Source organism: Siphateles boraxobius, unplaced genomic scaffold (assembly GCF_051911475.1).
Source record: "Siphateles boraxobius isolate OS27281-9 unplaced genomic scaffold, OSU_SipBor_1 24, whole genome shotgun sequence".
Classification (NCBI taxonomy): domain Eukaryota; kingdom Metazoa; phylum Chordata; class Actinopteri; order Cypriniformes; family Leuciscidae; genus Siphateles; species Siphateles boraxobius.
Genome location: NW_027508855.1, coordinates 10951062 through 10976631, shown reverse-complemented (window position 1 = coordinate 10976631; position 25570 = coordinate 10951062). Strand labels below are relative to the sequence as shown.

Below are 25570 nucleotides of genomic sequence, written 5' to 3'. Positions count from 1 at the left end.
TATAATCATAACAAAAATAAAAATTAGGCACTTAAGGCTCCATATGTCACTGTACACCTTTTTATGAAGAGATTTTTTTTCCCCCATAGCTGTGGATCATATCAAAGACACATGCAAGAAATATACTAGTGGCCTTTCTGCTTTTTCACAATAACCAAACTGTTTCAGGACATCCTGGACTGGAAAAGCGCTAGGTCTTTCTTTTACTGGCGTCTGCGGCGACTGCTGTTGGAGGAGGTGGTGAAGGGGGAGATCATGCAGGCCAACCAGGACCTGAGCAATGGACACATACAGTCCATGTTGCGCCGCTGGTTTGTGGAGACAGAGGGGGCTGTAAAAGTAAGGAAACTTAATGTATGATAGAACAACAAAATGGACGTTTTTTCTCTCTCTCTTCGTCAAGTCAAAAATCAGTAACAACAGCACATTCAGAACTTAGGATCTGGAATGATTTGGCAAGAAGTGTACAGCAGTTATTGGTAATTCAAATAGTGAATAAAAAAAATATATAAATATTAGACCTTGATCTTAAAAAAAATATATATATAAAATAGTAATGTTGGCTTGAAATAAAATAAGTTGAAGTTAAAATACTAAGATCACTAGAACTGAAATGAAAATTAGTTACATAAAAATATTAAAAAAGCAAAAACTGATGAAAATTATAGAACACGATAACAACTACTAAAACTTTCCCCCAAAAAATATAAAAATAAATAATAATTTGTAATATTCATAAATACGATAATACTAAAATAACACTGGTGGACAGTAAAGTCAAGACTTGCTAAATAATTACCTGAATTACAAAAATTCGCAAGCTTGACCATGAAAAAAGTTATGTATTTCATGTGAGATAATTGTTTGATAATGGGATCTTTTAGGCATATCTATGGGACAATAACAAAGTGGTGGTGGAGTGGCTGGAAAACCACCTTTCACAGCAGGATGGGACACGTTCTACAATCAGAGAGAACATCAAATACTTAAAGAAGGACTACGCTCTCAAACACATCCGCGGGTAACTTTCTCCCACTCCGATAGGCATTAAATTGCATTTTTTTATCTTATAGATTTATTAGCATACATTACTGTTTGGGAGCATAAGAGACTTTGAAAGATGTACATTTTTCTCATGGATTTTTCCTGCACTATATGTTTAGCTTAGTTCAAGCCAACCCAGAGGTGACTATGGACTGCATCATCCACATGGCGCAGAACATCACTCCCTCACAGCGAGCCAAAGTCTGCCACATGCTGGCCACCATGGACAACTCCACCACCAGCTGATCACATACATGCCATTTCAATTCATCTACTCATAGAGAGGGCATGTCTTTTGAGAGCTGTAGTATAATTAAATATAAATGCTTAAGAACTTTTTTGGATCAACACATTGGTCAGTAGCCTTAAACGCACAATTTCAAATGTCCAGCAATCGCGCAGTCCACTTACTCAGTTACTGTTTGTGTGTGACTCACAGTAATCACTTTAGGAGAAACATTTCTCACATGGACACTAGAGAATTACCTTAAACTCACTCTCAAATGAGGGAACTCAGTATATAGTATTTACATATTCACGTTTGTGCCTTTGTGTCAATTTTCTTTGGATATAATCAACAAATGAATGTACAATAAGCGGAAAAGACTGAATATTCGATTATTTTAGGGAATTGACAATGCTTTGAGCGCACAATTAGGCTGTATAGCACTTCCTCAGGAATATATTTAACAATTATTAAGCAGAACAAACTTATTAAATCTCTATTTTTAGAGTAAACAACAGTATTATACGTAAATACAATCACTATGTATATAAATACCTGGGTAATTCTTCACAATAACTTTTATTTCTTATAAGGCACAGTTGTTATGAACAAACCTGGCAATACAATACTGTAATGCTTTGCAAATTTTTAATGTACATTCAAATTGTTAGAAATCTCATTAAACTTCGATTCATATTGAATGTACATTAATCTCCTAAGTGTAGATGATAACATTAATGAAAGTTATTATAAAGCATTATCAGTATCAGTGCCACTTTGTTTTAATGGCTTGAATTTTGGTTGTTTGTGTAGTTTAGTTTATTTCACTTGACTGCAGGTAATTCTTCTTTTCATATGTATGAAGTCATATGTGCTGGTAATATAAATGGATAAATATGTGTAACTACTTCTGCTCAACTGATAATTCTGATTAAAGAAGTCGTCTTAATCAGATTTGTTGCCTTTATTGGATATCATGTACAAGTCAGATCAAGACTAGAGCCTAAACTCTAATCTAAGTACCTGACTGTCTCTGTTGACTGTATATCAGCAAGTTTTTAAATGAAATTCATAATTATGCATTAAATAATATATGTTTTCATCTTGGTGTTTTGGTCATTTTTTTCAACTAATATTTATTTTAATCTTATAAACATACATGGGTTGGGTCTTTTTGTTCAGTTGTGTACATACTGTATATTATTTACTTTGTTTTTGCCAAATTATTCTAGCCAGCCACACTGTATTTGCAGGATGACATTCAATTTATGTAATATATTACTTAAATTAAAAGCCAACTTGCAGTATAGTTGATGCATATTGTATTTGCTTGTCACATATGTGCAGCTGAAGTCTGTCAGATGTTAAGAACATTTTATTCAAGTTAAGTGAATACATCTTTCAATCTGAATGGAATTTTATTGCTTGCATTTGAAATATTTAGATATGTACAATAAAAAATGATTGATGTCACCATTTCAGCTCGTTTCATAAATATAAATAAACAAACATTAAAAGAGCAGATACAGTGTCTATCACAGTACAACAAAAGACACACAACTACAGTTACAAGGCTAACAATTAAATGGACCAAATGAGAAGAAAACAAGTTTCTTTTATGGTACAGAAAAAAAGCTTGGCAACAAACCCAAAATCATAATTCCCATTATTTTTTTCTTTGTTCCTTTAGTGTTGTGATAACTCGCAATTTGCATTAGGTTTATAATGAGAGCAGCACTGTAGTTAACTCTCCAAATTCTCTAAAAACATAATTGCTGATTTGGTCCTTGAAAATCCAAAGCATTCAATGCAATCAATATAGTCAATGCAAATGTCACCAGCGAACACTGTTACATCACCATAGATGCTATAGGATTAAAAAAAGATTTATAGATCCTGCGGAGTAAAGCTCAGCTTGCTTCATTTCTTGTGGGTGTGATTAAAGCAAAACAATAGGGCTTTGTTCCTCCTTGTGTGTTCATGTACTGGTTAGAAAGGGCATCTATGGCCGAGTATGAAGAGTAGAGGCCTGTCAGCTGCAGGTCTGGGTAAGGCAGTCCTCCTGCATTGGACACAGGCGTGACACTGCCAGTGTCCAGGTCACAGTCAGACAGCCGAAGTGGGGAGTTACTGAGAGTACCTAATGCCTCCAGGTTAAAGCTGTCATCCTTCATCTCCTCCCACAGGTTTCCTGTAATTAGAAATAAAGTCGGTTAGATATCAGATTAGAGTGGGAAACATCCTACGACTTTCAATACACTAATTAGTTGATCATTTTCTAGTTAAAGTTTACCTTGCCACGTGAAGTCCATAATACTTGGGTCCAGTGCGTCCACCTCTGAATTCATGTCAGTGTGAATTGTGTAGAAGTCGCTGTGTTGCTTGGCATGATGCTGGTGGTGGGAGCTGTTTGTCAGGTCAGGGACGGTGTGGAGTGGGGGTGTCTGAGCAGGAGCAGGGGAGGCCGGGGCCAAGCGAGACTGATTCTGGAGGTGCAGTTGAAGGTGCTGGTGCATGGGGAGACACTGTAGAGACAGAGTGACCACTGGCTGGGGCTGCATCTGAGCTGCTATCGGAAGGGTCTGTCCTGGTGGGCAGCTGGGCAAGCGAGTCATGCCAGTATCAACAGACTTCTGTCTGCAACTCTCCGGTCTGTCTGTAATGAGTTTATCTAATTCATCTGGTAAAAGAAAAAGTAACAAAACAGGACAATGTTAATGTTTTAGATTGTAGTTTAACATTTACCTTTGTGCTCTAGTTTCTGTGCTACTGTAACTCAACCATGAATCTCTGCACAGTGGTACAAAAAATATTGTCGCTTGACTCGCTTCAAATAAAACGTTTTTGATAAATAAAGACGGCAGACCTGAATTTATTAAGTTTTGCTCCGACATACAGTATAGAGGAGTCAACGCAAGTAAGCAGATTTTGGGCAGTCAGAGTTGACAAATCCACTTAAAATAGTGTAGTGTATGATGGGCTCAGATTTTTTTAGCTTCAGACTACAATTACATCCAGAGATTATCAAATATATTTGATATTTTGAGTAGATTTTAAAACATTGTTTTCACTTTTCATGCATCTAGTAACGAGGTGCATGCTTCTGTGCGAGTTTGTTGTGTTTGGAGTTACTTGAATGTCTGGTAGTATGCGATGAGAGTGTCCTTTAGTGTATGATGCCCAGTTTTTACGTGTAACATATACAAAAGTCAGCAAGCGGATGATGCCTTGTGTTCTCAAATCTGTTCCGATTTTAAAAGTTGTGTAGTGTATTCCAGGCTTAAATGTAATAAAATTCACTGCCGTGACTCTAGAGTGTTGTGGTTGGTTGTCAGAGCGTTGGTTGTCTTAGTGCATTTCTATGTTTTCAAGGTTGTTCTGGGTTATTGTGTACTGTCCAAAAAAAAAGAGCCCACACTGAAGTATGATATTCTGGTCCTCAGATATGGCTTGATAACCAGAATACCAGTATAAACAACAAAAGTGTCAAGAAGTAGAAAATATTATAAAGATGACCATTATATTAACAGCAGTCAGTACAAGATGAAATTGCACTGATAATAGTCGAGATTCGAGACCTGGGTTGGCCATGCTGCGGCGGATGGCTGGGAGATCTTTACGTTTCCATTTCTGCATCTCTTCCTCCATCTTGTCGATCTTTGCAGGATTGAGTGCCCAAAGACAGCCTTTTCTGGAGGAACCACTCATCTTGTTCTCCACCTTCTCAAAGCACTTGTTCAAGGACAGGTTGTGGCGTACAGAGTTCTTCCATCCATCAGGTGCTGTCTGTGAAACATAGTTATCAACAATGTACTGTAAGTAACATTTATTTGATTCCATGGCGTGTTGACTCAGTCCATCTATTTTCAAGTGTGCTTTTACATAAATTCCTCACCTTGAAATAGGGAAAGTGCTCTTTCATAAAGCTGTAGATCTCACTAACAGGAAGGCTGCCTGTTTTGCTGTTCTTCAAAGCCATGGCAATCAGACAGCTGAAAATAGATCATATCAAATGTAGTCAACTTGAAATAAATTAAGTCTTATTCCCTTCCCAGAGTTTTTCGCAGTGAACTTTAAGTCACCTGTAAGAATAGATAGGTTTAGGGAACGTCTTGGGCTGCAGGTCCTGGTTGTGAACAGTAATACGGGGCTGAGGAAACAGACTCTGGCTGTTGTAGTTGCCATAAATTCCACCGGGAGAACACTAAGGAAGATAACAGAAATTTATATATTATATAATATTAAATATTACTGTTTTGAGCAGTCTTTACAAATCATACAAAATACTGAACCAACCTGTTGGTTTGCCTGAGTGAAAGTGAGCACTTGCTGAGGGGTGGTCTGGTACACTGATGTGGCACAAGGAAACCCAGGGGAAAACTGGGGCATCTACAAAAACAACAGAATAAACATAGGGTTATTTTAGCTAAATTGCAAATGGTTGTTCAGTTCTGAATGATCTTGGTTGTACATGTAGTCTGAATTAGTAGTTAGAAATGCTGAATCTGAATCCTCACTCACGCTGCTGATGGCCAGAGGGCTGTGCTGCATTTCACTCTGTAGATGAATCGCAGCTCCTGCTCCTCCTGCTACTGTCATGCTATTCAGCTGAGCTGTAAGTTTCAGCAAAGTGTGAGTATTCAAATGTTTTTTTTATTTTTTATTTGGATCTGGTTTATAAATGGGGATTCAATCCACAACTGTTAAGGCACAGCTTTCAAAAAATCCTTTATATATATAATATATACACACACCTAAAGGATTATTAGGAACACCTTTTCAATTTCTCATTAATGCAATTATCTAATCAACCAATCACATAGCAGTTGCTTCCATGCATTTAGGGGTCTGGTTCTGGTCAAGACAATCTCCTGAACTCCAAACTGAATGTCAGAATGGGAAAGAAAGGTGATTTAAGCAATTTTGAGCGTGGCATCGTTGTTGGTGCCAGACGGGCCGGTCTGAGTATTTCACAATCTGCTCAGTTACTGGGATTTTCACGCACAACCATTTCTATGGTTTACAAAGAATGGTGTGAAAAGGGAAAAACATCCAGTATGCGGCAGTCCTGTGGGCGAAAATGCCTTGTTGATGCTAGAGGTCAGAGGAGAATGGGCCGACTGATTCAAGCTGATAGAAGAGCAACTTTGACTGAAATAACCACTCGTTACAACCGAGGTATGCAGCAAAGCATTTGTGAAGCCACAACACGCACAACCTTGAGGCGGATGGGCTACAACAGCAGAAGACCCCAACGGGTACCACTCATCTCCACTACAAATAGGAAAAAGAGGCTACAATTTGCAAGACCTCACCAAAATTGGACAGTTGAAGACTGGAAAAATGTTGCCTGGTCTGATGAGTCTCGATTTCTGTTGAGACATTCAGATGGTAGAGTCTGAATTTGGCGTAAACAGATTGAGAACATGGATCCATCATGCCTTGTTACCACTGTGCAGGCTGGTGGTACTGGTGTAATGGTGTGGGGGATGTTTTCTTGGCACACTTTAGGCCCCTTAGTGCCAATTGGGCATCGTTTAAATGCCACGGCCTACCTGAGCATTGTTTCTGACCATGTGCATTCCTTTATGGCCACCATGTACCCATCCTCTGATGGCTTCTTCCAGCAGGATAATGCACCATGTCACAAAGCTCGAATCATTTCAAATCGGTTTCTTGAACATGACAATGAGTTCCATTTCAGTCGATAACGTAGGACGTAGTCGACGTCGACTGAATGGGGATCACGCCAGGGAGCCTGTCATCTTCGAGTACTATTGAACGAGCCAATGTAATTGGCGTGCGTGATTCGCATCAGACAATCCGCCCCCGCGGCGCGGGTATAAATACGGAAGTGGATGCACGCACTAGTTGCTTTTCGCTTCGGAGCCGATCGTTTGATGCTTCTGAGAGTGCTGTTGTTTACAACGAGCGAGTGTGTCGGTGTTCTTCAGGAAGACTCTCCCAGTGCTGGTGTTCTACAGCGCGAGTGCAGCGGTGATCGCAAGCTTTGAGCTCTCAACTGCTGTTTTAACAGCAACAAATTCTAAATGTTTGTGTGTGTTGACGGCTGGTTAGAGGGCGGAAAAGTGAATGCTACACTGTTTCAGTTCTCTGTTCAATGTTGCCGCGGTCATTCCCCTGTGTGCTCCGGCACTGGTGACGGTCCTATTTTCTGAAAGAGCAACACGGGTGTGTTTGCGTCTTTTTCAAGATGTCATTCCACCTGTGCGTTTCTGGATGCGGTCGTTCCCTTTTCCTCTCTGACGGTCACAATTGTTGCATCATGTGCTTGAGCTATGTATTTATATGTATATAAATATGTATATATATATATATATATATATATATATATATATTTATATGTTCGGCATGCTGAGGCAGCTTTTGTGGACAGCTCATGTTCTCATTGCGGGAATATGACTGTCGCGGTGTTGAGATCGAGACTTGCCTTCGTCCGGGAAGCGCGAGTCCCCATTACCTTGCCCCACCCCCGGGTGCCGTGTGGGATGGGTGATCGGAGGATAGTGATGGATATCTCGCCCGGTAACCATTCCCTGTGGGCTCCTCACTCCTCCATCACACCGCAGCCTCCACCGTGTCCCGTTCAGTCTCGGTTGGAATCTGGAGTTTGGTATCTCGGGGCGGGCCTCGCTGGTTCTCAGCTCGCCGCCCCAGTGCCTTTCTTTCCCAAAATGCATGGAGAGCTTACCAGGTTGTGGACGGCACCTTTCTCTGCCAGAAACTGGCTGAATAGTTTTCCCTCTCACTACCCTTGATGGAGGAGCGGTGAAGGGTTGCGAGGCTATCCCTCCAATGGAGCGGTCTGTCGACACAGGTGCACCTGTGTCCGGCGGCCGGCGGATGCGGACAAGGTTCGATTCCTGGTCTCCCCAATTTCCCAGGTTGGGCTGGTCGGCGATGCGGCAGAGAACTGCATCCAACAGTTCTCTGCCGCTCAAGCACAGACGGAGGTCATCCGGCACATCCTGCCCCGGCGGCCAGCTGCTGCCTCAACCCGCCGCCGGTGGCAGCTCCTCTGCCTGCTCGTCGCCGAGGGCGTTCCCCGGCCGCCGCTCCTGCTGGGCCTCTGCAGCAGCCTCCACCCAGGCCTCAGCATGGAGCCGGCCGCAATAGAGACGCCCAGCCCGCGCAAGCCAGGTAGCAAGCGACAGCGAAAGCATTCCGGAGCGGGCCGCCCAGGGATGGATGAGATGCTCTTGGAGTTGGCACGATCACTCCCTCCCCCCGGGTGAGGGCCAGGTGGAGTCTTTATTTGTTTGTGTGTGTCTGTTCCAACGCTGCCCCCCCCCCCCCCCCCCCAAAAAAAACGGAGCAAGCGGTACCCACACTTCAAAGAGACAGCAAATGCATCTGTTCCTGGGTCTCAAGAGGGCCAGGCTGGCGGGTGTACCCTGTATAGCCTTACACCACTCAGCTCCCCCTTGGTCGCCAGCAGGCAGCTTGGTGCGTTCGAGGACCCGGTCATCCGCCTTCTCACGCGCCCCCTGCCACTAGTGGAGAAAGGTAAGTGTTGCACAACACAACACCACTCTCTCTACTTTGCTGCCCCACCTCAGGCCCGGCTATCCCGCTCAAGTCAGTGATAATCATCACATTAGGTGTTGAGCATACGTGCTCCTGAAAATCCAGTGATATTTATCACACCTAGTGTTGAGCAGTGCTCCTGACTTGTGCGTGCTTATCTTATTCTGCTTGCGAAGGATTTGATATAGCCGCTCCTCCAGCCGGTACGAAGGCCAGTTGTAAACTCGTTCTTCGTGCTACTAGGTGGTGGGTCGTGACCATCTTGGCCCAAGATTGGTCTGCAGCTCCGACCTGAAAGACATGTGCTTCCGATCTCTACCTTCCGCGCCGCAGGCCATCCTGTGTGTTGCGTGTGAGGGTTGAAGTATCAGTACAGAGTCCTTTCCTTCGAGTGCTCCAGAGCCCGTTGGGTCTTCAAGTCAACTGGGAGAGAGTAATCTCGCCCACGGGCTGAGTATCTCTTTTTCAGTTTTGGAGATGGACTCGGTCTAACACGTCTCTCCAATGAGAGTGTGTTCAGCTGGTGTTTGAAGTGAGAAAGAGTCCCACTGAAAGAACTTTCAGAGGCTCCTGGGGTATATGGTAGATGCAGCCATTGGCTTCCTCCATATATGTCCGCTTCAGCGCTAGCTTCATGATCGAGTCCCGAGGTGACCGTGGCAGAGCAGCTCACCCTGTGTGACCCAACCTTGGCCCAACCAGACCTGGTTCCCATCGACAGCCTTCCTGACTTCCCCTGAACACTTTTTCAGATGAGATCCTGAAAGCTTTCGATCATTTCAGTGCTCTCTTTCCTGCAAGATGGGTTGGAGTAGGCTGTTTTCCTTCAACCTCAAAATGTTGTTGCCTCGGTGTTAAACAACGCTCATCATGATGCAGAAGCATGGAGAAGCACGTCCTGATCGTCAGGTTCCTGAGGAACAAGGTAATGTAATCCTTGCGTCCCTCTTTATCCTCTTGGGCCTTATCTCTGGTGCAACTGCACTGCAGAGACCGCACCTGAGCCACTGCAGGCATTGAGTTAAAAATTCTGTTATATCAGTTCTCCTGCTCGCATGGTCTCTACTAGAGGGTAGGGACTTGCTCGCTTTCGGTCAACGTATTCTGCCTGGAGTTCGGGCCGGCTAACTCTCACAAGCTGAGACACCGGCTTAGATTGTGCCCAAGGTTCCTACCTCTCCCGTAATAGGAGCAGGTGGTGAGCCTGCAAGCGCTGCCCCGGAGAAGGCAGATTCAGCACTGGCTTTCTCTTTCCGTTCGCTTATAGTGGTTAGACGTGTACAGAACGCAAGCCATAGACCTCAGACCAGCTCTTATCTTTTAGGAATTCAGCAGAGAGGGAAGGCTGTTTCCAAGCAAAGTTGGCCACTTAGTGCCTGCTTTAATTTCGGTAAAAAATTCCGAGATGCAACATGTCCACTTAGGTGTTGAGCTCCTCTATGATGAGTATAAAGTGCTCCGCCTGGGCGATATGCTTTGCTAAACAGATTCTAGAGTTAGGGGCTGGACGACACCTAGTTGAACCGCTGCTTCCCGTGGGCTCCCTTCTCATGAAGCCAGTTTCACCGTGAGCCCGGTTCAAGTGTCGGCTTGCTGCGCCATTACCCTCCTATGGACTGGATACGTGCGCCTTTCTACTTCAGTTGAGTTCCCTTAAAGCTGAACCCTGTTAAGTTCCTCCACACCCCTTCGACATCGGACGTGCGGAACGTCTGGTGTTAGGCCTACCACTTGTAAGCAGTGTGGAACCTGTGTTAGGCTGGGTCCATATGTTGCGGTCCCTATGGCGACCCCATATGTGTATTCTTCCACGATACGGCTCCCTACGGCGAGCCCATGTCTTCCCTCGGCAGAGTCTCTCTGCCGTCACAGTCCGGTGAGTCTTCCCCCTCTTAGGCTGGAGCCACCCCAGTGACATTACATATGTCGTACTGCCCGGTCACCTGCCCAGTTCATATGTGTATTCTCCACATTACCTTCCTTTCGTTTAGGATGTGGCTTTCACAGCGTCCCTTCCTTCCAATGTACGGGAACGTTTTCCCAGTGGTCCTGTAGGAACAGCAGTGACTTTAAAAATTGCGGGGGCATCAGGAGGCTTTTGTCTAGGCACTGGAAGGTGGCAGCTTTACTGGCGTTTTCAAAGGTCTCATTTCAAAGGTCTCATGGCGTTTTCAACTACGTCCGACGTTATCGACTGAAAGGGAACGTCCTGGTTGCGTATGCAACCCACCGTTCCATGAAGGAGGGAACGGAGGACGTAGTTGACGTCGACTGAATGGGGATAACCCATCCGTATTTCCACTTACGTATTTCCACTTACGTATTAATACCCGCGCCACGGGGGCAGAGTGTGTGATGCGAATCACGCACGCCAATTACATTGTCTTGTTCAATAGTACTCGAAGATGACAGGCTCCCTGGCGTGATCCCCATTCAGTCAAAGTCGACTACGTCCTCCGTTCCCTTCTTCAGGGAACGGTGGGTTGCATACGCAACCAGGACGTTCACTGTACAAAAATGGCCCCAACAGTCACCAGATCTCAACCCAATAGAGCATCTTTGGGATGTGGTGGAACGGGAGCTTCGTGCCCTGGACGTGCATCCCACAAATCTCCATCAACTGCAAGATACTATCCTATCAATATGGGCCAACATTTCTAAAGAATACTTTCAGCACCTTGTTGAATCAATGCCTCGTAGAATTAAGGCAGTTCTGAAGGCGAAAGGGGGTCAAACACAGTATTAGCATGGTGTTCCTAATAATCCTTTAGGTGAGTGATTATATATGAAGACCTCCGATGCAAACGCCTCTAAAAGCCACCTCTGTCAAAAATTAGATAATAATATTGAGTGAATGCTCTCCGCACATAGTATACGCTCATCAAATACTTTAACTACAAACTCACTAAAACCCAGCCCATTCAGAAATGGCAGTACTTGGGTAGAAACGTACACATAGGAGCCTGATAAAAATGATAATATCAAACAAAAACTTTAGACGGACTTAGAGCCTTTTGCATCTGAAGTCTTCATATATATATATATATATATATATATATATATATATATATATATATATATATATATATATATATATATATTGTATAAAAAAAATGGGTCAAAGAAACTGAGCCTAAATGTTTGGTAGACAATTGAGAAAGAATAAAGAAATAAAATCGACAACAAACAAATAAATGAATATGTGAATAAATAACAGCATTTAATTAAATCATTGGTAAAGGTGCTAGGCTAAGATAATCATAGATGTGGTAATTGAATTCAGGTTGTTGTTTTTTTACTGACATTTTTCCCACCGTTCACGCTAATTGTATACACAGTTTATAACTGACCTGTCTGGCGCTCCAGCAGGCTGTTCTGAGCAGAGCTGGCGAAGTCGGGCCGTCCACCCCCTATCTGCTGAAGCCGAGGAACATCCACAGAGGTTAGCCAGGACAGGGACTGAAGATCACCAGGCAGCTCATCCTTCAGCTGCGAAGGGTCAGTAGTCAGGAGTCTGCAAAAACATAGTATGCTCTCAGTACTGAAACACAAATATAAATAAGACAAGACAATAACTGTTGCAGAAAAATGCACATAAACTATTGAATTGAATTTAGTTTTCTTAAATGCTTCCAATAGTCATTGCTCATATTAAATTTGTATTATTTTTGACCTACATAAACTCTTGTTTTCAGTTTTTCTTGTAAAAGATGCAAGATGAGCAAGTCTTCTTGTAAATCTGTTGTTTGGGAATAGAAATAAAAATACTTTCATTCACTGATCTAATCCAGTGCAGGGAGGGTTATTTATTCAGCCATTTCTTCATTTGGTCTAAGCATCAAGAGAGCAGAGAAAGCCTCTAGAATTCTCTCCAGACTTCCCTACAAACTCGCTGTTCAGCCCAATAATTGGGGTCGCTATGACAACCCTCACTTTTCAGTTATTTTGTGTCTGGCCACTTCAGTGCCCCCCTCTCCATTAAACCAACCTCTAACAGTAGTCAGGTGACCAGTGCCTTCTTCACTGTCATTGGCTGAATCATATGTAAACAACGCATGAGATCATTTGAAACATGGGTATGTGGCACACGTTGCCTGCAACAGTTGGTCTAGCCCCATTGAAAAATGATCACCTATTGTGTCCCAAACGACAAATCTGCACAGTGGCACGTGGCTCTATTGTCCCCCCCATCCCAGACCCTTCCTTGATTGTCTTTACCGTTTTTTTTAACCAACCCCTTGCATTAATCTACTGGAATGACAGGCCTCACACAACAGAGAAAAATAGGATGCCATCTGTTTCCCTGTCCCTTTCCACCCAACCCCTGTCCCCTTCTGCCCCATCCCCCCCGCCTGGAGGCATCAGACAGTTCCTAAGGGGGGTAGCTGGGAGGGGGTAGTTGAAGGAGTTGGAGGTCAAGCCACACTGCACACACAGTCTGCCACCTGAATAAATTACAGCATTGAAGGAAGAAGTTGGGGACGTGGCCTTGAGCACCCTGGTTGCTCCAGTTTAGAGCTTGTGAACAATTATCCTTTACACACACACACACACACACACACACACACACACAGAGAGAGAGAGAGAGAGAGAGAGAGAGAGAGAGACACTCGCAAATATGAAATTTTAGACACGAAAATGTCAACACTGCACTGTCATGCGCTTTGAAATGTCTTCCTAACACCTGTCCCCATACAAAGACATGAAAAAGAAACCTTGCAATGAGAATGGGACAGTTTAACACCTGGCTTTATGAGACCTGCATCTTTCTGATGAGTGTTAATCTGTCTTTTTCTGTTGAGTGTTAGCACTTAATGGCCTTCCGTTTAATAGCATAATTTGTTTCAATTATTGGTTTCCTCAGTATTAGTTTTGTAAGTCAATATTAACCTACAACATTTAAAATGTGTTATTTGGCATTGAAACATTTCTTTTCACAAATAAACTGAAATGTTATCCTAAAATACTTTGTTTCATAGCCCTGTAAGTTTGTTTTGGATAAAAGTCTGTTTAAATGTAATTAATTGCCACCATAATAATTATTGTTAAACTCCCTCATGTTGTGTATTGTTGAATATATTTTATATTATATCTATATTTTAAATACTGTTGACATAATAGTATATAAATATTGTAATATTTCATATTGTAAAATCCTTCACACAAAGCATGATCTAACAGATCTAAAACTGATTTTGACCTGACTATAGCCGACAATTTAATGTTGCCAAGAGCATCCACTTGTTGTATTGCCAGACAATGGCTGCGCTGTAACTTCAGAAACATTTAATTTGAGGAAACGTCATCTTACCCCGCAGGTCTGAGATTGACTTATATTCTATTGATGCACAGATATAATAAAAGAAAAAAAAAATAATAATGGTATTCATTATAGTACTGATTTAAAAACTGTACTTCAGCAATTGGGAGGGGTGGGGGCTTTATTTTGGAATTAATTCATAACTTGTCACATGAACTCAAATTTAGGATCGTCAAGCAAATAGGGCCTACATCCTTGTACTTATTAGCATTTCTGAAGTGCAGTTGTAAACCCAGCTGTGTATTGTACCGTTTACGGTCATTAGGGTGGTGCATTTATACAAGTGGAAGAAAAAAATGATTTTATTTGCTCATTGATGCAAACCACTACGTGTCCCAGAGAAAGGGGGAGGCGGGCACACACAGTCACGGTTTATCACAGCTCAAGTCGCCCTCGTTTACATTCTAATTGGGAGCCACTTCTCCTTGGTGACCCGTGGGGGCCCACTCCAAGAGCCCCAATCCCTCCGTGTGCCGACAGCGGGCGTGTAAACAGAGCTGATGCTTTCTGACAGATCCATTCAGAGCAAAGATGATGTATTCTCTCGCTCCTTTCTGTTTTCACAATCCCCAATTCCCTGCCTCTCAAATCACACCTTTATTTTACAGAATAGGGAAGGTGGAGATTGTATTAAGATTAGCAGCGCTCTTCCCGAAATTATATTTTTATTCTCTAATCTGTTCAAGGTTCAAAACCAATGAGATCAGCCATCAAAGGAAATCACCCCCTACCTGCAGTCTTGTGCGGAGGTGAGGTGACTTTGTCCAGGGTTTTCATGAATTCCCGACATCCTGCTTGTAATTCCACTTTCAATCATCTTCTGGCAGATAAAATGCAAGTAAATGAATGGACCATCCAAAGCAGAGAATAAAAGTTATTTTACAAATATGCATTTGGTACAAAGAAAACACAAATACACATAGTACAAATATGTGACATTTCAACATCTGAGGTAAGTTAAATGTAAAAAAATAAAATAAAATCTTACTCGAGTTTATAACATGGCCACATAAGAACACAATGATATGCGAATAGCTAAAATTAATAAAATATGTGATGCCCAACAAAAACTTTGTTTATTGACATTATAGCTGAGCAAGAAAAGAGAAAAGATTACATTTTAAAAAATAATAAAAGAAAAGATACTATTTTACTTCAAATTAATGGAAATTGTATATTTTACAATTCAGTGTTGATGTGTTGTTTGTTTTGTTGACTATACAGGGGTCATCAGATTCAGACGTCATCAGTCACCGTTAGGCTACCTGTCAGTCTGCTCGCCCTAATTTATTTAATCTCATCAGTGTTGTATTCAACAGAAAACGTTAAATATTTCTTAGAAATAGACGAGAAACGTTTAGCAATTGTTCTTCAAAATACCAAGTAAGTTAATAATTCAAGTTGATTAACATCAATGTTCAGGCTGTATAATATGTCAGTCCGTAACGTTAACAGGTGCGCAGCCTCTTGACTTATTTAAAATTAACTAACGTTAATAAAAACACGAAATAAACGGCATCTTACCTGTTTCTGCTGAAGTTGTTCTGTGGTATAGAAAATCTTGGGTGGCGAGACGGAGGAAAGCTCTACTGTTGGTCGGGGCACTTGTTGTCCCGCAAGAAAAAAACGTTTTTTAAATTTCCCTCGTCCGTGCGGTTCGCTCTTGACGGTCATGCGCATTGTGTGCACACGCAGCGCGAGCCGTGACGAAGGGAGGGGGTCTCGTGCTCTGACTGACAGCTGTTGCCTTGCCTCCACAATCACGCAGATTATCTGTCAGAGCATCTCTCACCTAACGCTACTGGTTTCCAGTGTTTTTAATTGAATCAATTCTTTTCTTCTTCAGAGAATCGTGTTTTTCCTCCGTGTTTTCTTTGTGCAGTAGTCCACAGGTGCGTCTTTTCAAGTCTGGTACAACTTCTCTTACACAAAAATAGAAACATAAAGTTGAGAGTTTAGACAAAATCATCTGTTTCTATTAGAGGCATCGTTTTATAAACTATATAGTCCTTTAAACTCAGAGAAAACGAATATAAAATCCTATAATCCAGAGACCTCTAACAAATTCAGCAGTGATTTCCATGTTCCCCTGTAGCCATAGGCAACGTAAAATAACACAAATAACAGTTCCTGATATTATTGTTCACCTATAGCCTATATGTAGGACCCTTTTTTTCCTTTAAAGACTTAAATAAAGACACATCCTCTCCGTGCGGTTCTGTGAGATGTTCTGTCCTAATAAGAGCTTTAGTTGAGTCTAACTTACTGCTCGTGATTTAACCGCCTTTAAACCCGCGTCGTTTGGTTACACTGCGGCGGGAAAAACGTACATAGTGGCGCGCGCTGGGCATGACAGATATCACACAGATATGACAGGCTCGCCTCCTGGTAGAAAAAAATGTAACAGCATGTAGTGAGTTAATAGCTCTCCTGTGAAATAAATATGAAAGACAGCAAATAATGATATTGACGGAACATAAAGGGTTTTAAAACCGTTTACAGTATTTAATTTGTAACCTAGAAAGGTTGAGGAAATAATAAATTAACTACATGCACATAGGCATATCTAATTAACATGGCGCTGCTTATTTAATAAGATTACCGTTTCATATGCTATTTGTAGGCTATAAGTGGATAGTGGAGAAGATTAATCCAGAATAAACTGAAGGCAACAACCAGAAAAATAAATCCACAGTTCTTCCTATTTGTATTTAAACAAAACTTTTGAATTTTGAAATATAGGTTTCGATTCCTGTGGGAAGTGATCCGGCCGGTGTCGTTAATTGACTTGAACCACATGGGACACTACAGATGGTAAATCGCGAACTCACAATGGTTACAATCAATGCGCACTTGCAACGGACAAAAAGACGCTCCCAGAGAAGAGCGCGGGGTCCTAAAGCCCGTGTGTGTCTCTCTCAGGCACAGCAACTACACTGCATGCACTATTTACAAAGTTTGTAATGTTAATGGAATGCTAGCCTATATAAAAACCTATCAATTTTAAATAATTTTAGATTAAACAAGACGTCCAGAAGCATCACATTTGATTTGAATCTATTAAAATTAAAATCATAATTTTTGTTAGTTATGTACATTACAGAGTTTTATTTTACATCTTATGTTAAATACTATGTATTACATTATTTTAGTGTCATGTGTGTTACCATGGTGGTGTTTTATAGGCCTATTTGTTTGTATGACACTGTACACCTGTTAGCCTATAGATTAGCAGAGGTGTAACGATACCTGAAAACGACTTAAAGGGATGAACAGATTGAATTTAGGCTTTTAATCACATATAAACAATCATCAACTCACACATCAGTTGTGGTAAACGAAAGCTCAAGCATTTTCACTTGACGTGCGCGAATCACTGAGGTTCATTCTCATTTGTTACGCAGCACGTTTGAGCTTCTGCAAGAACCATTGAGATTTATTCTAATGTTATGCAGCGTTTGAGCTTCCTCAAGAGGTTTGAACCTGCTTATTTGTCAAGCAGGCTCAGTTGAGCTTCTGTTTATGTTCGCAGATCAATGTTTATATGTGAATAAAAGCCTAAAACGTCTAAAGTGATAGTGTCTCTTCAGAAAATTTGGACTAAACTGCTCAATTCATATGGATTAGTTTTATGATCTCTTTATGAACTTTTTGAAGCTTCAAAATTAGTTGCGTAAATGTCAACGGAGGGACATAAAGCTCTCAGATTTCATCAAAAAGATCTTCATTTGTGTTCCGAACACATGAATGAATGCAATGCCTTATAAAGAATGTCTTATAATAATAATAATAATAATAATAATAATAATGACATGAGGGTGAGTAATTAATGACAGAATTTTTATTTTTTTGATGATTTTCAACTAACCCTTTAAGTAAAAGTACAGATACCTTACAGTGTAAATGACTCCATTACAAGTTACAAGTCACCCATTTCAATACTTGAGTAAAAGTATTAGGGTAGAGTACTGATTTTAACAGTACCTAAGTATTTGACCTGTCTTGAATGGGCTCAAACATGCATTAGTCTAAAAACACCTAAGAGACGTGCCAGTAAAAAACAAAAAACAGGAGAGCAAGCACGTTTATTTTCTTTGGTCGAAATAAAACGGAACACCTCAATATTGCAATCTACAGCCTCTTTAAACACTCAAGTCTCAGTTAAGCTCAAGTGCTCAAAAAAGGGAATAAGTAAACTAGCCTATATCCTTCAAAAAGATCACCTCATTTCTTTTTCTTTGTTTAAAGTTAATAGTTTTTGGTTTACAATAAAGAAAACATTTTTGATTGGCCTATACCTGTTGTTCGTGTCCCCTCATTTTTGCCACGGGCAATGAGCCGGCCTGTGACATCTTCAATTTAATGGATAAATAAGATGGTGTTAACCATCATTAAAGCCTCAGCCTCGGCTGCAGCAATGTCCTCATCTCATATATGAAACACACATGATTCAGCAACTACCTGCTAACATTCACATACTGCAGGTGAGTAAGGGCAAAACACACAAGATATAGTACCTTCAATTCTGTTGATGGCAATAGTGTTTCTTTTGTAGCAGAAATAAACTGCTGCAGAAAAAAATTAGGTGTGTGCATTACTAGTTACAAATGTATTGGAGTAAAGAGAACATATAGGCTACTTATTCAATAGTATAGTCAAGTAAAGAGTAAAAGTTGCCAATATCTTAAAGTATAAAGCAGCAAAAAAGGCCCACTTAAGTACAGTAACTAAATCTACATTTACTCAAATACTGTACATTATACATAAGTATTACTTCAGATTGTGGAAATGTAACTTCAGTGAACTTTGAATCGTCTAGTGGCTTCTCTGTACCAACACTGGTGGTTGTCAGTATATGTTAAAGGTAAATATAGATTTTAGATGTTCCCTTTTCATATTGTTGACTAAAATTGTCATCCTGCATTTAACTGAAGCTATACCAGCAGTTTAAGGAGTGTCATTTGACAAACAGGTTAATACAATTGCCATAAAGAAGTGACAACACTGTTTCACAGTTGTTTTGTTTTTAACCCATCATTCTTCTTCTGTTCTAACCTCCATTGGTTCTTTCTGTTTCCTAGACTAATGAGAGACTAATGAGAGACCCTGAGTTACCCTTGGACGGCTGTCTCCCAGACTGAACCCAGGATGACACTGGACCACAGTACACTCTTAAAAATAAAGGTGCCAGGAAGAACCAAAAAGGGGGTTTCACAGCGATGCCATAGAAGAACCTTTTTTGGTTCCCCAAAGAACCTTTCACTGAAAGGTTCCTTGAAGAACCTATTTTTTCTTAGTGCCATAAAGAACCTTTTTCGGAACTGCAAAGAACCCTTCTCAAAGGTTCTTTAAAGAACCTATAACAGTTCTTCATGTCACTTTATTAGGTTCTTTGTAGAACCATTTATGAAAAGGTTTTTTGACACCCATAGTAAACAAACATACAAAGAAAATGCAGGAATAAAAATTATTTTATTTTTATGGCCTATGGCCAAATGTATTCATTTCATGAATCAGACAACATTTCATTATGCATTTAATTTCAATGAATCAGACGTTTTAATTTAAAACGTGAAGACAGCAGAAACACTAAAATAAACCAGATATCAGCAGAAAACAGACTCAACAAATAAACCGGACTCTACAATAATAAACAGTCCACTCCAAATGAAAACTGCAACTTAAAGTATTAAAGAGATAGTTGGAAGGATGGAGAGAACATGGTTAACAATGCCTGGTTTCTGTTTCGCTTATAATTAAAGGGATAGCACACCCAAAAATGAAAATAATCATCATTTACTCACCCCCAAGTTGTTCAAAACCTGCACACAATTCTTTCTTCTGTTGAACACAACAGATATTTTGAAGAATGTTGGTAACCAGACAGTTGATGGCTGCTGGTGAGTAAATGATGATAATTTTCATTTTTGGTTGAGCCATCCCTTGTAAAATCCCATTGTAAGAGAAATAGCAGAAGACAGAACTGTACTACAGGGAATTATAAACTCTCTTCACACAAATAGGGACTGGTCCACTCCTTTAAAAACAAAAGCCTCAAAAAACAACAATGTCTTTCTCAGGCACTTTGGGTAGGCGACATTATAGATTTGATACATCGAGTAGAGCAGGCAAACACCCAGGGAAACGTCAATGTCCCTCATCTTCAACCATGTCCTCTCCATCCATCCTAATGGAAACACTGCCACTGGCTAAAGGGTTCCCATTCTCGCAGTCCTTTAGGACGATGGCTGGGGTTGGGTGTGGAGGATCCTGTGAAAACAAGCACACAGTATTTTATGGTGATTTTATATATATATATATATATATATATATATATATATATATATATATATATATATATATATTGTTTTAATAATATTATATCTAAAAAGAGCATACTTAGGGGCCTATGGTTTCAATGTACTTATTGTGTTGATGTTGTATTGTAAAACACTTTAGCTGCTATTGTGTGATTCGGCTAAGAGGTCTTTAGGAATATTAATATTAATTACAGCTGTATTTACATGCAGGTATTTTTAAAATATTAAGTACAATGAAATCAACAAATTTTGGTGTTGAGCTGAGAGGGTTGTGGTTTGTTGCTCTTTGACATATCTTTCAATGCAGGTTTATATTGTTTCAACAATTTTTGCCTGACCCCTGGGGGCTCCGTATATTTCTGATAATATTTGTGGAGAAACATTACACTGTTTTAATTCAGAATCCTAACCGTACATTGTACTAATTAAAAGAAATTTATTAAATTAGGTCAAATAAAAAAATAACACAAAAGGTCAATGAATCCGTACCAGAAGTGATAGTGCAATGTAGCAGCTAAAGAATAATCCTCCACCAAATTGCCAGTAATCAGCTGGATACTTGGGCGAATCTGAAGGGGGGAAAGAAGAAATTATTCAATGAAAAGTCCTTAAAAAGCATTTTTTTTTTTTTACCATTCCTTTAAACAATCTTAAAATTGATTTAAATTGTTAAAACGTTTGCCATTATAACATTCACACAACATGAACTGAGTAATGTCATCTTTGAGACTGTTATTACATGATTAAAAATGTAAACATACACTTAAAGCATGGCAATCCCATCAGAAATGTGTATAATAGCAAAGGAAGCACACACAAAAAAAAGCCAATAGGTAACTTACACCAAAATCAAACCATCAAATAATTTTACCTGCAGCAGCATTTATCCTATTATGACACGTCTGAGGGTCTTTCCCTTAATGGTTTCCAGTGATTAAAGAAAGGACTGATGAAGGTGACATGAATCCCCTTTCAGTGCCCCACTTCAGCAGAAAAAACCAAAAAGTTACTCTGACTTTCTATCAGTAATGTTAAATGTCTTACTTTAAAGATGAAAATCATACTTAATACTATACATTAATCCCAGAGTAGGTTTTTGAACAGTGGGTAAAATTAACTTACTGTAGTTGGTGAATGGGTCTTTCTGTTGGGTGTTCTCCCCCGATAAAAATCTTATTCCAATGCTTGATCTAAAAAATATAATAATAATGTAAACAAATATATTTTCAATATCGTTATCAGTGTTTGAAGAGGTTATGTAAACATACTTCTAACGAATAAATGACGTTTTTTTTTACCTCTTATGCGTTTGAGTTTTAAACTAACGTTAGCTGACAACATTAAACACATAACGTTACCAACAACAAAACACAGCAATGTCAGATGGTACTAACATTACATTGAAATACGTGCTAATATCGCTACGCTAATGGTGAAGCAGTACAAAAACACACACAGAGATAACTTATTTATCTTATGAGGTTGCAGTAACGTTAAGCCTATGACCGTTACCCGTGTCCCTAAACGTTAGAAAAAATGTTTTCTTACCTGATATCGCAAGTATTCCTCTGTTCACATTCCAGCTTTGTTCTTCATTGACATATCAAAATTCGCTCAAAATGTAGGAATTCAACAGGCAGATATAAAATAATCCAGGTCTGACCGAGTAATCAACGCAAGCAGCAGCTGTTTACCGACCGAGAGTAACGGACGTATTTTCAAACTTAAAATAGGCGCGCAGAGCCGCTCACATTCTCATTGGACAGTTTCCTGGAAGACAGACAGATTAACCAATCATGCTCAAAGTAAAACGGCAAAACAACCAATAACAATAGTTTGCGCGAATTAACATAGCGGTCTATTATGTTTTATTTGCAGTCTGTATTATTATTTAATTAATTGGTCAAATTACATGACAGTGTATGAATACAAATGTAATAATGCAATGTAAACTGTTAGGCATGCAGACAAAATTGTAAATTCACACAAAATCGACATAAGGCAAAAGGTTTCTGCTGCACACTCTTGAGGCTGAAACTATTATTGTTAATTAATGATAATAATTATATTTAACATATACATTGAAGAGCTGTTATGATCAAAAAATCATTAAATGCAAATTGCTACATGCACATGAGCTTTTATTTTGACGGAAACTGCAGTCCAGCTTTTATTTAGGCGGAAAACAAGTTTACAAACTCATCTCATTACAGATCTAGTAAAAAAAAATGCTGTAATCATCAACTAACACTTCAAATCTTTTTGTGGCGGTCAGTGCAGAGATTGTGGCATGCCGCCACAAATAAATCATTGTATGGGACACAAATTTACTCCAACAATGTGAGGTTACATGAGACTGATGGTGAAGAACCATTTTACAATCTAAAGTACCTCTTGGCGCTACAAAGAACCTTTTGTGCAATGGAAAGGTTCCTTGGATGTAAAAGGTTCTTCGTGGAACCATATACCCCAACAAAGAACCTTTGAAGAACCTTTATTTTTAAGAGTGTAGAGGAAGAGCCTAAAGCATTGTCTAAAGAAGATCTGTCTCTGAAGGGTCAGAGGGTTCATTAGGAAACCTTAAAGAAGCTTTAGTGACCACATGGTGGACAGTAGTGTCCATTGAGAAATGATTAACAACAACACTGTTGGCTCTGCTGAGATGTGTATGAAGAAAGCATCTGAAACATGTTAGGGGTTTTACACTCAAAGTCTCAAATTTTCTCATTCTCATGTCATTTCAAACGTGTGAGACTGTTTATTTTTCTGTGAAACACAAAAATGTGTTTTTGATTCAAAAAAATTTAAATAATATTGATATAGGCTACTGATATTTATATGGCCAAGAAGTAAGGTGAAATTCTGATTGCATTGTAAATCAATAGACTATAGCAGACTATTTAAAATGCACAAAATATATCAATTGCAGCTCTTCTTCCAATAAAGTCTGTAAGATTATATTTAAAAGCGTAGTTTTATGATCCAAACTAGTTTTTAATTGTGGAGGGGCAAAACATAAATTATAATGCAATGCGATGAAAGGATGATTGAGAAACATTCCTCAAAAGCCTGATGTTTCATATTTGATGCTCACATTTTAACATGATTTTTCTGAAAATTATGTATGGATAATCAAGTAAACCAAAGCTGCTTTGGTCCAGTAGCAGTTCATTTAAAAATATAAATAATAATATTATTTACCTGTTATCTCTACATATATAAATCAGTAAAGACTTTACAGTAAAATACACATGTACCATGATCTGAGGATGGGTGGACATTTTTATAATTATACTAAAAGGCCTTTTACTTGCTAAAAAAGTATAAACTGTCGATCATAATTTAGAGGCCTTAAAAATTTAGGAATCAAATATTATACAATAGTCTTTATTAAACTACCTGAATAAGGGGAGGTGGGGAAAGAATTTACAACACTGCAGGTAACTAAATTCTGTGCGATGATTTATGATGTAACAAGATTCACTATGTTTGTTAAACATGATAACACTTTACACCGTGATGACTAATATTAATACATCACTGACTAGCAAAAATGCAATAGTGTGCCTTGACAGACATAGAAAACATTTGTAACTTTCAAATTAATTGAATGGGCCCCCTTGTGTTAGCGGTCACCTCTTATTCTTCTGTTTCTGTTCTGACCTTCAAAGTTCCAGTTCAAACACCACATCTTGGGGGTCACCAATCAGGTCACCTCTTGACACTAGTCTTGACCTTTGGCCATATTAGCATGTCATGGCTGATCTAAACTCTGACAGGGAGAGTAAATGAACGCTTTCTTCTCTCTGCTATTCATTAAACACCTTTAAGAACGACATGTCAAAACGGTTGTCTTTTGGTTGATTTGTTTGAAGATGCCTCGGGCAACCTCTGTAAAAGTGTATTTCAGGAACACTCACAATGGCACATGGAGAGTATCTATAAATTTAAAAGCCACTTCAGATACTTCCTTAGTAAGACTGGAAGCTTTTATTGAATATTCATTTATTAAAATTAAACCAATAAGAATATGATAATTACTTTTAGAACGCTAATCTTTTCTAGTTATTGTCATTTCAAGCTCATACTGCTCACCAAGAAGCGAACAGCAAAAAAAAAAAAAAAAAAGGATGAAACACAGCTAATACTGAGAAAAGAGAACATGAAAACGAGAGAGTGAGGAGGGACTTTCGGTGGGAACGCGGCAAAGCCGGTGTTATAATACACCCTTATTCTCTGCTTGGAATCTCTAATGGGAAAATCAAGTGCTGTGACTCCTGTATAATAGGATTTGCCGGGTCTCGTGCTGCATCAGGGCCCAGTGGGCAGCACAAAGCCTGTTAAGGCTGGACAAGCATTACTAGAAAGGGGGGTGTGGAGCAGAACGGCCTGTGGTGTAAGGGGGCGAAGGTAGCCTTGACAACAGAGGTTGTGAATGGGACAACTGTGAATATGACTGTGGATAGAAGGGTGTGTGTAGTACCTTTACAGTGCAATGGCCTTACTGTTTGCAATACATGCAGAACTATAAGGCCATTTGAAGAAAGCAAACAATTTTTTTGAACAGAGTTTAAAGGAATATTCCAGGTTCATAACAAGTTAAAGGTGTGTTCACCCTTGTGCGGAACACAAAAGAAGATATTTTGAAAAATGTTGGTCATCAAACAGTTTTGGTGACCACTGACTTTCATTGTATGAAATAAAAAAACATTTCTTAATATATCTTCTTTTAATGTTCCACAGAAGATATTATAGCCACAAGCCATAAACAATATGGGCCCTATTTTAACGATCTAAGCACATGGTCTAAAGCGTACGGCGCAAGTGCACTTAGGATTTAGTCCGAATCCACTTTTGCTAGTTTGACGACGGGAAAAATGGTCAGAGTGCCCAGCGCATGGTCTAAAAGGGCGTAATGTGCAAAAAAACAATCAGAGTCTCTGTTGCGCTCGCGCCATGGCGGATTCGCTATTTACATTTGCAAGCGGAAAGACTGAACGCTTCTCCAGAAAGGAAACGGATCTGCTTGTGCATGAGGTTAAAGCGTGCAAGCAGACAAGCCGGATTCCACCATATCTTTATGTACAAATAGTAATAATCTTTTACATTGTA

At 39.9% G+C, this 25570-nt stretch overlaps 2 protein-coding genes and 1 long non-coding RNA gene across 11 annotated transcripts in view; 1 reads left to right on the top strand and 2 right to left on the bottom strand.

The window, feature by feature from the left end:
* acacb (acetyl-CoA carboxylase beta) overlaps positions 1 to 2372 on the top strand; it is a 36583-nt gene extending 34211 nt beyond the window's left edge. For all 8 annotated transcript variants that reach the window (XM_077241419.1, XM_077241417.1, XM_077241416.1 and 5 more), the window contains 3 exons: positions 169 to 339; positions 885 to 1021; positions 1164 to 2372. In XM_077241419.1, the coding sequence (XP_077097534.1) occupies positions 169 to 339; positions 885 to 1021; positions 1164 to 1290 (435 nt within the window). In that variant the 3' untranslated portion in view covers positions 1291 to 2372. The remainder of the gene's footprint in view (positions 1 to 168; positions 340 to 884; positions 1022 to 1163) is intronic.
* A 444-nt stretch (positions 2373 to 2816) lies between these two features.
* Positions 2817 to 16389, bottom strand: foxn4 (forkhead box N4). 2 transcript variants are annotated; one of them, XM_077241415.1, is made up of 10 exons: positions 15663 to 16389; positions 14870 to 14955; positions 12169 to 12332; positions 5792 to 5883; positions 5567 to 5659; positions 5353 to 5474; positions 5166 to 5262; positions 4849 to 5056; positions 3564 to 3950; positions 2817 to 3461 (listed from the first exon to the last, which is right to left on the bottom strand). In XM_077241415.1, exons 1-10 carry the CDS (start codon positions 15816 to 15818, stop codon positions 3181 to 3183), a joined length of 1686 nt encoding a protein of 561 aa, XP_077097530.1. In that variant the 5' UTR covers positions 15819 to 16389; the 3' UTR covers positions 2817 to 3180. The 2 variants fall into 2 exon arrangements, with proteins under 2 accessions (XP_077097530.1, XP_077097529.1); XM_077241414.1 differs by having other exon boundaries at positions 14870 to 14958; positions 15663 to 16388.
* Positions 16390 to 19591: 3202 nt separating this feature from the next.
* LOC143748542 (uncharacterized) lies at positions 19592 to 22163 on the bottom strand. The gene is made up of 5 exons (XR_013206816.1): positions 22007 to 22163; positions 21581 to 21648; positions 21330 to 21441; positions 20948 to 21027; positions 19592 to 20408 (listed from the first exon to the last, which is right to left on the bottom strand). It is a non-coding gene; the product is annotated as an uncharacterized LOC143748542 (long non-coding RNA).
* Positions 22164 to 25570: the final 3407 nt, after the last annotated feature.

Coding starts and splice junctions, on each gene's coding strand:
- foxn4 (XM_077241414.1), bottom strand. CDS start 15,818: ATGCGCATGACCGTCAAGAGCGAACCGCACGGACGAGGGAAATTTAAA. Junction 5,884..12,168: donor CCTGCTGGAGCGCCAGACAG/GTCAGTTATAAA, acceptor TGAAACTTACAG/CTCAGCTGAATAGCATGACA. Junction 5,263..5,352: donor AAACCTATCTATTCTTACAG/GTGACTTAAAGT, acceptor ATCTATTTTCAG/CTGTCTGATTGCCATGGCTT.